The following is a 16,897-nucleotide window of genomic DNA, read 5'->3' as shown; positions in this document are numbered from 1 at the left end:
GCTGTTCTACTTAGCAAGCGCTCCACATGCAGACATCAAAGCCTCCTTATTGTCTCCTACGCTGACATTCAGCTCACATTTTTCCACCGAGCTCCACGTTACCTGAACCTCACAGCTCCGTCCTCCGCACCGGTCACCATGTTTGAGAATGATTGACAGCAATGTGTTTTCTAGGTTTTTTTTGATGGAATAATGACATTGCCTCATATTTGGATGGCTTAATAACTCCGTCTGTGGTTGTTTTCATGTCGCTCCAGTCAGGCAAACCTAAGTAGTTCTGAGTAAAAGGCGCTTTGAAGCACACTGTGATGCCTCTCCACACACTTTGCCCGCGGCTCTGGCTGGCTACACAAAGCCAATATTGTCGTTCTGGCCAATAAAAATGACGTTTACGCAAAAATCTAATGACATAAAACATCTCGCCCTGCAGCGCCTAAATCCGGACTATTAGACAGCTGAGTTCTCCCTTTCAAACAATAGTAAATGAAATAGAGCAACATGTGCGTCCGTTTACATCCGAAAATTATCGGAACGAGTTACACACACGCTTTAACGAGGCGTTTGCGTCCAAATCGCCTCAACTCAGCGGAAAACGGACTCAATGCATCGAGGAAAAATATTGCGTAAGTGACATAAAGCATCATTAAGACACACAAAGCTTTTGCCCTGAAGGTTTAAGCCGATTCACAATGAATGCTTTTGTCCCAAACCCGTGGAGTCTTGTGGTTTTCGACAGCTGTGATTCTGTCAAAACATCGCTAACGACCCTTCAAGCAAAGGCCAAATATTTCGTTACCAACCTGGCTGCAATAGCAAACCGCATCAGACCGAATTTGGCAGGTGGAGAAGACAACACAGAGATATGAAGAAGATGAAGAAGAACGAGAAGTCTGAAGCCAAAACAGACAAACATGGAAGAACCAAGAACCATCGCAGAAGAGAAGGAAACGAAATCTCTTTGTGGTTGCGGATCAACCGTACAAAACCACGATGGCGACTGAGCGATCCCACCCAGGAGAAGAAACATGGCCGCCCTTACCTCAAAGACTTCCTCATCCAGGATTCTGGTGCCGAAGACGGTGATGCCTTCCGTGTTGATGACGGCGCGCTCGCTCCTGTTGAGGGGTCGCGTCACCTTCTTCTTACAGTCCACGAATATGGTGACGCTCTTCTTCTCCACGCTGATGGCAACGCGATGCCATCTGTGCCGCACAAGACGGGACAGAAGAAGAAGAAGAGGAGGAAGAAGAAGTCAGAGAAATTAGCTTTTTGGAGTCAATATCTCACAAATCAACACTTCTTCTTGAGCGAGTGTTAATCAAGACATTGGCGAGACGACATTAGAACGGCGTAGAAACCCAATCAAAGCAAAAGAAGAAGAAATAAGTGGAGGTATTGCTGCTTTCAATCCCATCTGTCCTGCCTGAAGCCATCACAGACGGCCTCTTTTCATATGGAATCATTTTAGAGCATTTCACTTCACAATTGTTCCAATGGATCTTGGCAAGTGGGACAATGTTTTGCGTTACACTCATTAGACATCTAGACGACGTGACTCATGAGGGTCCCGCCCGTCAAGCTGCACATCAGTATAGCACCGCTGTAAATAATCTGGAAACTCCAACCCCCCAAAAAAAAGTAAAGGATCTGTCGTCAATTTGTTGCCAGCAATCTATTTTCCATTACTGTCTGACATGTTCCATATGGTACAAATGAGTGAGCAAACATATGAGCGTCATAAATCACCAAAGCCGCTTGGCTCAGAAGGCCAGAAGCTCCAGGTACAGATGGAATTCTTGACTTAATACGTAAAGTAGAGTGAGTTTGTATTAAATATGAGTAATAACTGCGATCTGGATCCGATCAGGAAAACGAGACAAACATGAAAACACCTGAAGAAGCCAAAGGTCTAGAAGAAGAATAAGGAATCCTCCGTTTTTCCATCACTTACTTGCCGTCGGCTAGGTTGACTGCGCGGAACAGAGGGTACTCCTCGGGTGGTGGCTTGCCGTTCTGGTCCTCGTAGAGGAAGACCGGGGCGCGGCCCACCTCCACCCCCAGCTGCTGGATGCCGTTCTGGTTGTACACGGACAGCAGGAAGGATTGGAGACCGGTCTTGGGCTTGATGGTAAACAGGATGGAGAAGTCTTCTGGGAAAACTCCCCCTTGAGAGGAAACAGAAGGCAGACATGTTGGTTGGTTGGTCAGGTTGGTTTGTTGTGGAGGAGCGTGTTTGAAAAGCAGGCGTGAGATTTTTGAGGATTAAAGCTGGATTGTGCTCCCGAAATACAAACGTTTTGAGGTTTGGCGTGTCTGATGAGGTCGCCCATAGCTGCACCCAGCTGATGTAGCCACCTGACCTCACGCCTCCAGTGTTTACACCTCCGTCTACCACAGATGTCATTAAACGTGTGATGGTATTGTAATGACTCAATTGAATAATGACACGTTGTTACCTCCCTCGTTTACTCCTTCGTGCGTTTAACACACACACGTCTAGACGAGCGGACTTGGAGAGCTTTTCTACCGAGGAAGCTTAGAGGAGCTGGCGTGAGCTGAAAGGCCTGGAGGCCCATGATGCACGCCACTTAAATATTAACGAGCGCTGTAAATAGAGCAACTCAAACCCAAATAGAGCTCCGCTTAACGACAAAATAACAGGCAATTGCAGATTAAATAAATATCAAAGTATTCTGACAGAGGACATTTTGACACCTTGTCTCCATGACAGCCGCGACTCCGCAGCTCTCCGCGTCTCAAGCTTAATTAAATTCTTCAAATTTCCACTAGCGCGACGTGCTGACAAACTTCAGCCAACACTCACAGGAATGACTTTCCTAATAACTCGGGCTAGTTTGCACTTTCTGCGGCGATGCGGTCCAACTTGACACACCTCCAAGAAACACACACCAGTACAATTTATTTAACAACACACACTCACTAATACATTTGCGAACGAAGCCTCTTGCCAAGTTAGGTTAAGTAAGCAACCGGGGACTTCTTGTACCGATGCGTCCTCGCTATAATAAGGAATTCACAAGGCCGCCGACGGTCGTGAGGGTTTACTGTTGTATTCTATTGTGCGTTTACAACTTCCTGCATATGGCAAGATTGTGAAATTGCTGAAAAAAGCTTTTTCATATCTGTCAACAGCAACAATAAAGTGTTTATTGTTCCATCTGTGGATTAGGCGCTGAGCAGTAAGCAGGCGGTAGCAAACCTGATGGCTGCAACTATCAAACGCCGCGCTGCTTCTCCTGCCTAATGCAATAAATATGAGTTTATTTCTCACAAGCAGACACTGTGACAGTTTGAGTCAGGCAATGTGCGTCCAATATGGGAACACTGCTACATTTCACCGCCTCAGCCAAACACGCAAAGCTGCCAGTAATCAAAAAGTGCAGCGAGGCGACTGTCCGCACAAACGTCACATGCAATATTCCCGTCACCGATGTCAACAATGATCCTTTGTTGTAATAAATTCTTGGTTTACCGCAAATACCATATGTCAAAATAAACGCCGTTTCCTTTCTCTCCTGACTCGTAAGTTTACTTTAGAATCGTACCTATAATCTGTAACAAGAGGCCTGGAACTTTAAGGCCTGGAATATTAAACACATGTGCGTCTTCTGGGAGGATTTCCGTCATTCTTCAAGTCTCCTGCAGGTGTTTGGAACCGAGCGGACCTCATTGTTAAACACGTTCCATCAGTCTGGAGGAGGGGGAACGTTGACTTGTGGTGACTTCATCTTAATGAAGTAGTTTGAGGTAGTAAACAGCCCGAGGAGCGTCGAGGAGCTTCACTTTCATCCTGACAGTTATTTATCTCAGCAGGAACCTGTATATTAGCCCCAAAACGTGGATTCTGCCTCTCTGGTTGCTTAATTTGACATCATTTGTCCAGATGAGACTCTTGTATTAACCAGGAAGGTCCAACTCAAAACCAAATAAGGACATTTTATGCAGGATTCTGTGCATTCTTTGTGTTACACGTGAGTTTACCTGGGAAGAACTGTTTGGTCGGAGCGCTAATCTGAGCCTTCTTCCCCACTCGGTAGGCCACGTCGGGTTTGGATCCTCTCCGAACGGAGCAGAAGCCCGTTGTTTTTCGTACTCCTTCAGGGGAGCTCTGGAAGTCTAGAACCTTCAGAACATCCACGGGTTCAGCTGAGGGAGGAAGAACAGAGAAGGAGTTAAAAAAAAATCTAATAATCTGCATCAACTCTGAATAAATGTAGAAATAGAAATGGCAAAATGAAGACGACGTGGGTTCTAATGAAATTAAAGGCTAGAATGACTTTAATATAACAGCATAATTAGAGTACGATATTGTAAAAGCTGAATGTAATTTTTAAAGTGCACTGTAAACATATTTCAGCTGTTAACAGAACATTTAATAGGATTTGGCATTTTGATGATAAGTCAACATTTACACCGGCACACACACACACACCCCCACGCGCGCGCACACACACACTCCTCGTCTGGCTGCTCACCGTCGGCCAAACCTGTCAGTCGAACCAGTTGTTATTTTATGAGCTTCGTTGGCAGAGGAGCAATAGAAATGTTAGGGACCATTCAGCACACATAATTACACCCACCCACACACGTACACACACACACACACCACCACCATCCACACGGCTCCAGCATGTATGGATGATAAAACCCTGTTGCTGCTGGTCACTGGGTCTAATGGGAACACGGAGGGGGGGCGGCGCTTTACAAGCAGCTTAACACCGCCAGCGCAAACACACTTTCTCCTATCAATGGAGCTGGAAATGACTACACACTACACACTACACGCACACACACACACACACACACACACACACACTCCCTCTCTCTCTTTTCAACAGGAGCCCCGGCGTCCATCGTGACCTCACTGTTGATTTAAAGCCTTGTCTGCTTGAGGTGCCTTTGCTGCTTTGAAAAAAGGAGTAGCGGCTATTAATTTGCGGCCATCATGGGCGCGGCGACGGATAGAAGAGTAATTGTAGCGCAGACAGATGTAGGACATCTGCGGACGGGCCAGGAAAAAGGTGCAAAAGCTTTATTTCTATTCTATTTCTGCTTTTACCTTGAAAACCTTTCCTGGACCTGGCAACTTGACTAGAAACACACAGATTCATCGCTGTTACAGCTGCAGATATGATTCCTACACGTACTCATAAACCACCAACCTCATAATCTGATGACTCCACCTCACTGTAATAATAATATACATAAATGAAAGCGTTATAATAGAAGTCATTGCTGAAATCTACACCCCTGGTAAAGAACTACAGTAGATCTATAAACCTGACAGCTGTTGTGTCACTGTAAACACGCTGGAGACAAATGTGATGACTCAGCATGAGATCTCCACTCGTAAACTCGATCCAAGTGCACAACAAGTCTTAAGAGCGACTTCTTCAACAATAGCAACAGACCACAGCAGCATAAACCAGGATAAACAGCGTCTAGACGTCAAGTCAAGTGTCACTTTCTCACTAAGTCACCATGACGCCCAGGAATGCTAAACAACCAAGAAATGCGGCTAATTGCTAATTGATCAATTAGCTTCATTCTGACACTTAAGACGGTAAGAAGGCCTTTAAAAGCGTCTCATCTGCCGTCTCTAACACCAAAGAGGAAGAGTGATGCGTAACACACAGGGTCTAATCTCTTCAATCTTCTCTGTAAATCCGTTAACATCAACCCACAGTTAAGTCTAATGGGATTTCATTAAAGAGAAAAAAAAAGTCTGTTTACATTTCATTTGTTTGCGAGTCTCATGCCAAGCCGAGACAGGAAGTGCTGATTGTGCAGTTCCTGTTCACTCGCGGCGACCGGGATGGAGGTTAGGACGGGGATGGAGATGGGCGGAGCTACGGCTTCCACATGCTGAACCCATTATGGAGCTGGCACCACTCCCTCAACCAGCCCCCCCCCCCAACTAAAACATACATCAGAGTAAGCTGAGAAGGCCTCATCCTATAGCTCTCTCTCTGGCTGTCTCTCTCTCCCTCTGTCTCTGTCTGTCTCTCTCTCTGTCTCTCTGATGACCAGGAGAGTAACAGCTGCGGATCAAACTCCCCTGATTCGAACGCGCACTTGGCAACCGCAATCTTTATTTTTTTCCTCCGATTTGACGGCGTGCAGATCTGCTGCCGAGGCGACGATGGAAAGAACTGGGAGTCATTTGCGCTGACATGAATCCAGCTTTTAACACACATCTGAAGCCACACATCATGAATTGAAATTGTTCAGAGCATTAGCGGCAAGCAAGCGAGCGAGCAGCGCCGCTGGGAAATCAAGCAGAGCTGAAATTTGTTTGTTTTTTTCCTGTCGATTCCTAGAAGATTTCAGTCCCACAGTGAATTTAACCTCCGGATAAAAGCTGTGGCTAGGTGCTGGAACAATAAACCTCACGACTCACTGGAGCCATTTGCACACTCGGGCTTCACTTTGTCCTGAAAACTACGACACTAGAATATAATATCACAAAATAACAACTAATTTTAGCCACATAACAGCTTTATTTTCTTTTAAACCTCAGACAAATGCCTCATAAAAAGGAGAATAGCCTGCGTCTCCTCTGAATATTGTCCCCAGTTCAGAGCTACTGGTTCCTGATTTTACAAAAACACACCCGGACTCTAAAGGTCTCTTTGTGAGTTTGAGAATGCCTTTCTGCATTACTGCATACCTCAAGGCCTCATATATTCCAGATGTGCTGAATAGGCCAGGAACAACCCTCCCTCCCTCCCCACACACACACACACCCACCCTCTCTCTCTCTCTCTCCCCCGCTCTCCCCTCATCCACCCCCGACTCCTCCATCCACCCCTCCACCTTCTACAACCACCATTTTTCACAGAAGCCCTGAAAAAACCGGCAATATCCCAAAACCATTAAGACCCCAAATGAGCGTGTGTGTGTGTGTGTGCGAGAGAGAGCGAGCAGCTTTTAAAAGCATTTGAGCCCCTCAGAGCCAGACTGCTGCGTCCACAATAGAGTCTGGAAAAAAAAAAGACCCAGTCGTCCTCAGAAGGAATCGACCGTATTTCTAATAGGGATGAAACCACAAGAGAGGCGGCGCTGGTTGGATCGGGGCCCCCTCTCCTCGCAGCACCGGCAGGATCGCAGCACCAGCAGATCCACAGACTCGGCGGCTCAGGGGGTAATTTGTCAGTCTGGCTGATTCTCAACGACACATTTCTCCGGCTGCTGTCGAGGACGTTTGATATACTATCTGCCGTGTCAACAAGTGACTAACACGCCGGAGATGTGCTTTGAAGCGTGTGCCGACATGTGAGACCTCTGCTAAAGCAATTAGAGGGGGTTTATCCCATCACAGACTGATGGGACTACAATTTGAAGATATATGTAGGCCAAATTTCCAGAATATTCCATCCCGTATTAGAAATCAGCTCAATATAGAGTTTCCTAAAAATCTGTCACGTTTGGACTTCATGGCTCTGCTGCGGCTTTCAGTTGCACCGTTGCACGTTGGCAGCATAGGCGGCAATTAAAGTAAATGTTTGCGAGCACATCATGCAATTATGGCGAGCTTAAATATCAGTCGGAGTGCGGCGAGAGGGGCAAGACGTGCCACCGTGGTATTCGCTTTTATCATCGTTTCATTTCTGATTCGGCCTTTGATGGGCAGATCGGTGATTTATGTCAGTGTGTGTGTGTGTGTGTGTTTAATGCTCAGAGCCATGGGTGGTGGCTGTTGAAAGAGGGCGGGGCTTCAGACAGGAAATGTCCACAAATGAAATTCCACAGATGACCTACAGTATTATTATCTTTGGTCACGTATGATCACCATCTGCTGAGGAAAATAAGAGAGACTGTAAAAACTGTGTACTTCCTATTTTTTATGGATTTCTTTATGACTGTATAGACAAAGAAATACACTAAAAGACTAAAGGAGCAGTTAATGTGACCCACATCTGTTTTCAAAGCAGTGAAAATACTCTGGAGGGCTTCTCTCTCTCTCTCTCTCTCTTTCCATCACACCCTTCTTGGACTTAATCTGGTTTGTACTTCAGGCCAGAATAGGAATTTCACTCTTAGAACTCTTCCAAATCCAGAGTGCTGCCTTATATAAAACACCTATATGCTCACTGATACGCTGAGCTACAGACAATTGATGACAGCTGTCAGATCAGATCGGTAAAGGAATCTGTGGATTTAAGGAATCAACAACTGTGGGGAACAAAGGCTACAAAGGTTTCAAGGAGAAACTCATTTTGAGGAAGAAACTTTTTAGTAATTTCACATCTTATTTTTTCCTGCTACATTTTAAACTCAGACAAATAAAGAAAACGTGAATTACACCTGCATCTTCACCTCTACAGAGCGACCTCAAGCTTTTCCTCTTTTTATTTACACACGCTCAGTAGACCACCAGAGTATTTAGGTCAACACATCAGCCCCTCTGACCACAGCTGGATGTCAGAGTGGACCCACGGTGACACAGAGGGCAAAGCAGAGAGGGAAAGAGGCAGAGAAGTGTGTGTGAGAGTGTGTGCGCGCCCATCACTCAGTTCAGGTTCTAACTTTCCAACTTTAAACTACAAAAAATGTGACAGTGATGGAAAGTTGGCCGGGCGCCGGCTCAGTATCTCTGTGTCATGATGTACTTGTAAATAAAGCAGTAGACGGACCGTGATGACCTCCAGTGCATGTCAGCGTTCAGGGGGGGAAAAGGAGTCTAACGTGTCAAATCCAGTGCTTAAAAGTCAATAAAAAAGTGTACACATTTGTTTCTGTATATGACAATTAATCGGGAGAGTGTGTGTCCTGAGCTGATGACTTAGATGTCCCCAAACTGTCCCCGGTGCCCAGGATTGGATCACCCCGCCTCTTACCTGCTGTGACACTGGCTGCTTGCTGGATTACAGTGAGTGTGATGAGCGCAGTGATTATCGTTGAATCCCATTGCCACCTTTTCGTTTTCCACCTGGTGGACCACCTTTGCATCTCCATGGTGATCGCCCAGCAGCTTCAACGGGGGCGAAACCGGGGGGCGAGTAGAAAAGGAAACAAGTAAAAAATAACCGGGGGTCCCTTTCCAAACAATCCACCCAAAAAAAAGAAAGAAAGAAGAATAAATTGTCACTACAGAGCCATGAGTGTGGACGTGTAGGATGCTTCTTTATAGCCGAACCGGGCCCCTGGAAGATCCGCTCCCAGCTTCAGCTCCAGCTTCAGCCCAGCACTCACACTGAAGCTGAAGGGCTTTTCGTGGAAAGAGGGAGAAAAAAAGTGCAAAGCATTCGGTTCCCTGAGAGTTGAGTTGCTGCACACAGGCAGGAGGAGGCTGGACAACACGCCGCGACGCTCCACCTGAACCCAGTCTGACGCTGGAAAAGACTCCGATCATCGAATCATCGCTCGGGAAAGTTGAATCGAGTCCCGCCCCCCTCTTCCTCCTTTTCCTCCTTCTTCTTTTTTTGGTAACTTTTGCAAAAGCTTCAATCGGAGCGCCGCCGCATCCCTCTGCTGCAGCTCAGTGTGGAAGCATCATCATCCCAGGGGCGCACAGGCACTTTCTTATTTACAATCTTATAAATGAAGCGTGCGATTCATGCGTAATTAATGAGGTAAATAAAGCAAATCAAGTCACATTTATTCCCTTTCTTTGCCAGGAAGTGGGTGATAGAATCTGGGATTGTGAGGAGGGGGGGAGAAGGGGGGCGGGGGGGGGGGGGGGGGGGGCACAGGCTTCTAAATTTAAATGCAGATGAAGCGGTTGGGTGGAGCCGTTAGTTTCTGAACATTTCCTGAAAGCCTGAGAAAGTGTAAAGTGAGAGTGAGTGGCGTCTGCATGTGGCTCACATATATGAAAAAGCATCAGTGGCCAAATTGAAAATGTCTTCCAGATTCTCAGAGTTTCCTCAAGGAGCCTCTCAAGATTTAGATTTTTTTTGGACAGCCAAGTCTCCCGAGGCCTAAGGATAATTAATAGTAAAGGATGACTGGAACCCAGAATGGAAGCACAGGTGGTAGCGATAGAGCCCTCAGCCCCTCCGAGTTGATTTTCCTGCGTCTCTGAATGATGAAAGAAGGATTCAGCAATGGCAGCCATTGTCACACACAAACCTAAAAGTGTTTGCGTGTGTTATCGCAAAGCAGGAATGAGAGCCGTCCTGAGGAGATGATCGGCGTAACGAGATTTAGATGGTGTTGGGTCGTTGCGTAAGGCTCATTTGGAGCCTTTGATGTTCAGAGTATCCATTCATATTCATGAAGAAGGCAAATCTGTGGTTAAGCTGCCTGGGTTTCATTTTAAAATATGGTTCTGATAAGTTGTTTTGGACTCTAGTGTGTACAGGACTAATGGTTTGATTTATCAGGGCCATGCAAACTTTAATCCTTTATTTATCTGTTGAAATATTGCTTTGAAAGTTTGTATAGTCCAACCCGCAGCCGAGCAGTTGCACTGGACAGAGTGCATGTTTGGATGATGAGCACTTTGGTGGCAGCTGCTGACTTAATGATTTTCTCAGATCACTTTTAAGGCCAATGAATCTCCTTGAATTATAGTCAGAAGAGGCAAAGAAGAAGATAACGCTAAGTGGAATAGAATGAGGAGCACAGCTGATAAACTCATTCAGGGACGTTGGGCTATATCGTATAAATGTATTAAGTTAACCATGACCCGAGGTTACGACCTTACACTGGCGCGGCCGGAGAGCCTGTTCCTTGAACGCAGCCTCGCTCTGCGCTGCGGTTAGCTGACTGACGGTTGACTTCATCTTGTTTTGTAATTTCATTTTTCGTTGTTTTGGTAGAGAATGTCCGAACCTCTTCTTCTTGTTCCTCGCTGGGATCGCGGCCCAAAATGTTTGGTTTAATTTCAGGATCCCGCCGCCTGCGTACGCTGGCACGAGAGGAAGTCTAAATAAGAGTAGCTGAAGTCTCCTTGCTTTGCTTTGAAACAGCTGTTTCCCCGACCTACACAGCAGACAAAATGTACCGACGGCGTCCAACTTACACTGCGTCGGCCCGCTCGTGTTTAGGGACGGTCTACAATTTTCAGGAAGATTTGACTTTTAAAGCCACACACTTTGTAGTTGAAGCATATTATTACAACTGATGCGTTTGCTGCCAGCATGTACCAAGAACACGTTGTATAATTATTCTATAATAAGTATCTCATCCACGCACGGCTCTGCCCAGAGCAGCTATAAAAACACAAACTTCTTGAACATGTTGCCCGGTGGCAAAAGACGCAGCTTTTAATTAGAGTTCTTTGAAATTTCATGAAAAAAAAAAACGCTTTGTACCACTTTCGAAGAAATAGTATAGAGGAGAGAGTGAGAGGTTAACGTTGCTATAGTTACTGCGCTTGATTTCCTCCAATTTTCCAGTTTGTGTGCTACATCTATGAGAGCATTGGTGAGCATCAGTGTGTGACCTCATTGATCTCATCAGTACAAAAACATCTGGACCATCAGACCATCGTCCTATCAGGTCACAAGTCCATGTAAACTCGAGAGCTCCCGTGTGTTAACATACATAATTCAGCCCTAAAGTGTGTGTGTGTGTGTGTGTGTGTGGCTGCTCGTGGGTGGAAAGGGGCGCACACTAGACATTACAGACAGCATAACCGCTGAGTGGAATGTGTGTGTCGTCTGAGCGTGCTTATTATAGGTGGAGGTGGTACCCAGTCAGGCTCACCTAATGGGACTGAGAAAGTGAGTCGGAGTGTATTTACCTTTAATTGCATGATTCATCAGTCAGGACTCTCAAAGGATAAAAGGAAACAGCAGACACCAGAGAAGAAGAAGACGTCTGGCAAGATACAAGTCAACATCAAAGTTTGTGTAAGAGCAAATTTGGTAGATCCATGGTTTTGACTCGACAGTGATTCATAGACTGAGCGGCGAAACTGTTGCAGTATTTCAAACATTTCGAGATTTTAAAAACAGCTGACACGACCGTAAATCCACACAACTTGCCATCCTTCTCTCTATTTATCCATCTATCTATCAAAATTGATTGATTTGGTGTTGTGTAGTTACAAATCTGAGGGAGTCTGCCAACCAGTACCAGAAGAGTGACAGTGATGAAGAGAATCCATCCTACTTTCATGTTTCTTGTCAAAGTGTGTGTGATGAATGCCTTTCCTCTTAGGAGTGAACACAGTGTTATGGCCAGTTAAGTGGAGAGGTCTGTGATAATGTAAACATGCCCCGAGCATCTCATATTTCACGAGCCAAAGTCTCCCCGAGCCCTGTCTCCAGTCGTCAGCAGTAAAAAAAACTGATAGCAGATCGGGACTGGCTGACACCGAGCGCACTGGAGCACAAACACAGCGCCGCCACGGACCAGCCCAGTCAAAGCCGCTTGCTAAGTCACGTCCTGTTATCATATTTGGAATTAAAACGATGTCAAGCAGCCAGTAGTTTTGCATGGGGATCTGCTGACTTAGGGGTTCTTCAGTAAAAAAAGAGATTAGATCAAAGCCGGAAAGAATGCGGAGAAAAGGCAGAGAAAGACGAGAGACGGAAGGAGTGGGAAGTCTGCGACCAGGACGAGACTCCGATAGATGAGTCATGTGAGAAAATGAGAGAAATGAAAGTAAATAAAGGACAGAAAGAGCGCCGGGGGCCGAGGGCGATGCAGACATCTTGGCAGAGCGCCTGTAAAGGGCACGCAGGCTCCTGCAGGGAAGATGTTGATCAGTGAAAGCCGTGAACTTTACGAGACTGGGTACACTTTGGGAGTCGGCCGTGGATGTTCCTCATTACTTTTTGATGTGGTGATGCATAAATCTCTGGCTCGTGTTTCCCACACTGAGCCTTTATTTACAGAAATCAGGTTCAATTTGTTATTTGCACACTAGTGACAATGAGCCCCAGTCTCTATTCTCTTACAGGCTTATACAGCAAATCACAGAAAATAGTAAAATGTCTGTGTGTTTGTGCTGCAGAGACGATTCAATGTTGTGGTTCTTTAATCAGATCAAGCAGGAGTTTGCAGGAGGGGACATCAACATTGTGGTTTGTCCAGATTCACAAGGAGGACCATGAGCCTCTGCTGCATTTACTAGACCAAGGTTAGTGACGAAGCACACGGGTAGATTCCCTCTGATATCTTAATAAGTGGGTTGTACAAGTGGGGTTTCCACTCGTAAAGTGACTCAGTGAGTGGAAACTGTTTTCTGACGATCCTTTTATGATAACAGCCAATGTCTGCATGAAAGTCTCCCTCTCCCTCTCTCTCTTTCTCTCAGGTGAAAGATGTTGGGTTTGGCTCTGGTTTAAGTTGCATTTTGGTCATTTTTGCAGATTTTCAGTGGCTGTGCTTGAATGGAAACACGTCCCCACAGGTCTGTACAGAGAACTGCACCAAACAGTAAAGAAGCCTTCATCACACAAGCCGTCCTATCACATGAATGCACAGTCACGGTTCATATTATGTGATTTCAGGGCAGACAAACTACAAGGGCACCAATCAGAGCTCCACGTCTGAACCTGGATAAGCCGAAACAAAAGTTTGGGTCCTCATCTGGATCGGATCAAATTGCACCTATCACAGGATCAATACATCGGTTTGTCTATTTTTGTGCTTTGAGATGATTGGTGAATTAGTCTAGAAGAGTTTCAGTAAAGTATAAACTAAAGTAACAAGCTTTAGTTTGCTGTGTCCCTGGATTTGGACATCAAAAATGAAAAGCAGCACAATCTGGACTCCAAAACAAGTCAACTGTGGTCTCCATAAAGCAGCACTAGAGCCCCTGATCCAAACGTATGGAGACTAAAACCCAAAACAGCAAGAGAAAGACTGAAACCGCTGAGTGATTACTGATTAGGACAGGATGAAACACAAGCTCTCTGCGGCGTTTCATCCTGGCAGCACGTCTCACTCACCAAACTGCCGCTCTGAGGGATTCACTTAGACGTTCTAATTCATCTCATTTGCTGTGATGTTTGACTTCGTCTGCTTCTGTCACACTCACAGGTCTGAAACTAAATGAACACTTCAGTTAGATGAAATAAAAGGTCAGCCACGACGTGCAGCAGAGGCTCGGAGCCGCGCTGGCATTGGAAGGCCTCCGAGGCATCAGGAATTTAAAATTGTGACTTGGCATCTGAGCGCAGCATGGATCACTGTCCAGCTCGGGCTGTGTGAGGAAAATGTTGCAGGTTTGAGAGTCAGATTTCTAAACTAATACTTGTAGTACATATGAAGTGGCATCAAACCGTCCGAGTCATCTCACTGCTGCAGGAATCAGTTTGATCCCTTTGTCTTATTGTGATGTTAAGCAAATAAGACACTGATATTAAGGTTAAAAGTATTAAACAATGAACCGTCAGGGACAAACTCACGTAGGAGAATTGTGGACAATGTCACAATAGAAAGTGTCCACAATGAAAACCAGGTTTGCTTAATGCCTTGATTATTCATGTGTGTGTGTGTGTGTACTGCCATGGAAGAGCAAAGAGGCAACATGTGGCTGAGGGTTTGGGAAAAACACATGAAGAAGATTATAATGGACTGAAATCATATCACCCACAACAGGGAGAATATGAAAGGGCCGTTTTGTTCCACTTAGAATGAGGCCCCCCGACCGTAGCTTTAGCTTTCACTGATGCCACTGTACAATGCTTTGCTTAAGTACAGAAGAAAACATCATAAATCAGAAAAATGGCCTCGCTGCAACCTGGATATTAAAAAGCATTTAAACGGACAGTCACAGTGGAAAAGGTACATGTAGTAGCGGCAGCAGCAGCTCGCTATTTTTCCGTGTTCATCACCTCCCTCGATTCAGGGATTGGGTGATATCCAACACGGTGGTTTGGGTTCCAGAAACCGCCAGCTGGCTGCAGCGCTGTTTCCATAGCGCCTGTAAGTGCAGAGCCCGTGCGTCCCTCTACAGACGCCCCTAACGAACCAATCACAAGCTCTCGTTCTGAGACACAGTTTGGGGGGGGTATGTATGTGTGCGTATGTACGTGTGTGTGTGTGTGTGTGCGTGTGTGTGTGTGACAGAGAGAGAGGGTGGAGTTTTCCATAGGTAGATGCCAAAGCAACTTCATTGTGCTGTCTGAGTATTGAACAACTCACTCACTGATGAAGACACTAACCAACAATGTTATCCCTATACTTAAAAACAATATTAAATTAACTTCATTTTTACGCTATTTACGTACATATAATAACAACATCACAGTGTATATTCATAACATCTTCATCACAAAGAAATATGAACTAAATCTAAAGGACAGGTCTTTGTGTGTGTAGTTCAGAACAGAGTGATGCTGCCTCGTTTGCCCATGGAGAGAGAGAGAGGTGTGTATCACCTAACACTGTTCCTGAGGCACTCCAGGCAGCGAAAACAAGAAGAGAAAGTTCCACCTTCAACATCTGGCTGTCAAATAATTCTGAATCCTGGCTGTGAGGAGAGAAAGCTGCTGGGTGGACCTCCCAATAATATGAAGGACCATTACGAACATTTTTGACTGACGTTGATCCATTGCCTTTTCCAGTGGAGGTACGGCGTTTCTGTGAATAAGAATCAAATAAGGAGGTGACCCAGCAGCTGAGTTTACATTTGCATAACCCTCTGTTGCTCTACTTATGGCTTAACGTAATAACAACTCACAGACAAGTGATGCTGCCTGTGACAAAGCGTCACGGCCCGCTCCGGCTCAGATCAGACGAGACCAGCGCCAAAGGTTTAGAGACGTACAGCATGAGTACGACGTGTGAGCGTGTGATTGTATACGTGCTGCGTGTGTGTGTGTGTGTGTAGAGGTGTGCACGTGCTCGCCTGTGCACTGGTGTAAACTGGATAGAGAGAGAGAGAGGAGAGCATGTCTGGAATCATTTAAGCGGAGTGAGAACACATTCCCGCATGTGGAATCATTTCTCCCAATAGGAGTGTCATTGTTTCCAAAGACGGCTTTGCTTTTGCCATGATTCAGGTAACATTTTTTCCTATACGTTTCATTCATCCTGTCAGCTATACGCATCTCTACCAAAAATTCAAGGAGTGAATGCCAGGAAGAAAGGAATTCTGATGGAGGATCCAGCCCTTGGAGTCGTGCTGAACACTAATCTATTTGCCTTATTGATAAGTGCAGAGTGTAGAGCTGAGCAGAGACTGAAGAAACTAACAGGGCAGAGACTTCATGTAGGAAAACCGTCAAGCAACATACATTTGCACTAAATTCTTAACCTTATATGCCTCGAGCTCAATGATGGCTTGGATCGGTTGTATATAAACAATGTATTGATGAATGAATACACTCCACACTCACAATCAGTCATAATATGCTGAGTCATACTAAGAGTGTAACTGTAAGTGCACCTGAAACATGACTGCAGTGTTTACATCTCCTGCTTCATCTTGGTTGTGCTGTCCTACTTAAAAAATCTGCCACAAAACTAAAACAAATTGGATGAAAATGAATATAAAAAACATGGAATCAAAAAAGCAGCGGAGGTGTGGAGTTCTGCTTCCATCTGTAGGCCAGTAGAGATTGCGAAACATGGAGACTAAATTGCGGAGAATGAAGATGTCCAAACAGGAATATTACATTAGCTAATTACATTAAAAACTCAACCAAAAAATTTGCAGCTCAAAGAGGCTTTGAAATCCGACAACGAAGGGGCCGAATGCAGTTAGCGGCCCTCTGCGTCTGGAGTTGTAGTAACCGGTCAGTGACTCACAGGAGGCAAATGTATGGCTCTGCTTGCGGCGGCACGGGCGGCCAGCCACATAGTTGCCTGCGGTGAATGCCACTGCTCAAGGAGCCCTGGAATAGAAGTTTATTACGGGCCCGCGAGGCAAGCCGGGCTCACCAAATTGATGCTTTGGAACAAATATAACGTAGAAAATCACATACGCGCATAAACTGTGAAGGGAACGCACACCCATGAGCGCTCCACA

The 16,897-nt window shown here is 45.6% G+C and overlaps 1 protein-coding gene across 1 annotated transcript in view; it reads right to left on the bottom strand.

Moving 5' to 3' along the window:
• The window catches only part of LOC142997694 (collagen alpha-1(XI) chain-like), a 57,667-nt gene extending 48,362 nt beyond the window's left edge, over positions 1-9,305 (bottom strand). Inside the window, exons 1-4 of the mRNA XM_076148295.1 lie at positions 8,862-9,305; positions 4,003-4,167; positions 1,952-2,165; positions 1,040-1,202 (exon numbers count right to left, since the gene is read on the bottom strand). Coding sequence (XP_076004410.1) covers positions 1,040-1,202; positions 1,952-2,165; positions 4,003-4,167; positions 8,862-8,979 — 660 coding nt within the window. The 5' untranslated portion in view covers positions 8,980-9,305. The remainder of the gene's footprint in view (positions 1-1,039; positions 1,203-1,951; positions 2,166-4,002; positions 4,168-8,861) is intronic.
• Positions 9,306-16,897: the final 7,592 nt, after the last annotated feature.

This window comes from Genypterus blacodes, unplaced genomic scaffold, assembly GCF_046128005.1.
Source record: "Genypterus blacodes isolate CSIRO-AG114 ecotype Tasmania unplaced genomic scaffold, CSIRO-AGI_Gbla_v1 ptg000005l_1, whole genome shotgun sequence".
NCBI lineage: Eukaryota > Metazoa > Chordata > Actinopteri > Ophidiiformes > Ophidiidae > Genypterus > Genypterus blacodes.
This window is presented reverse-complemented; position numbering and strand designations above follow the sequence as displayed.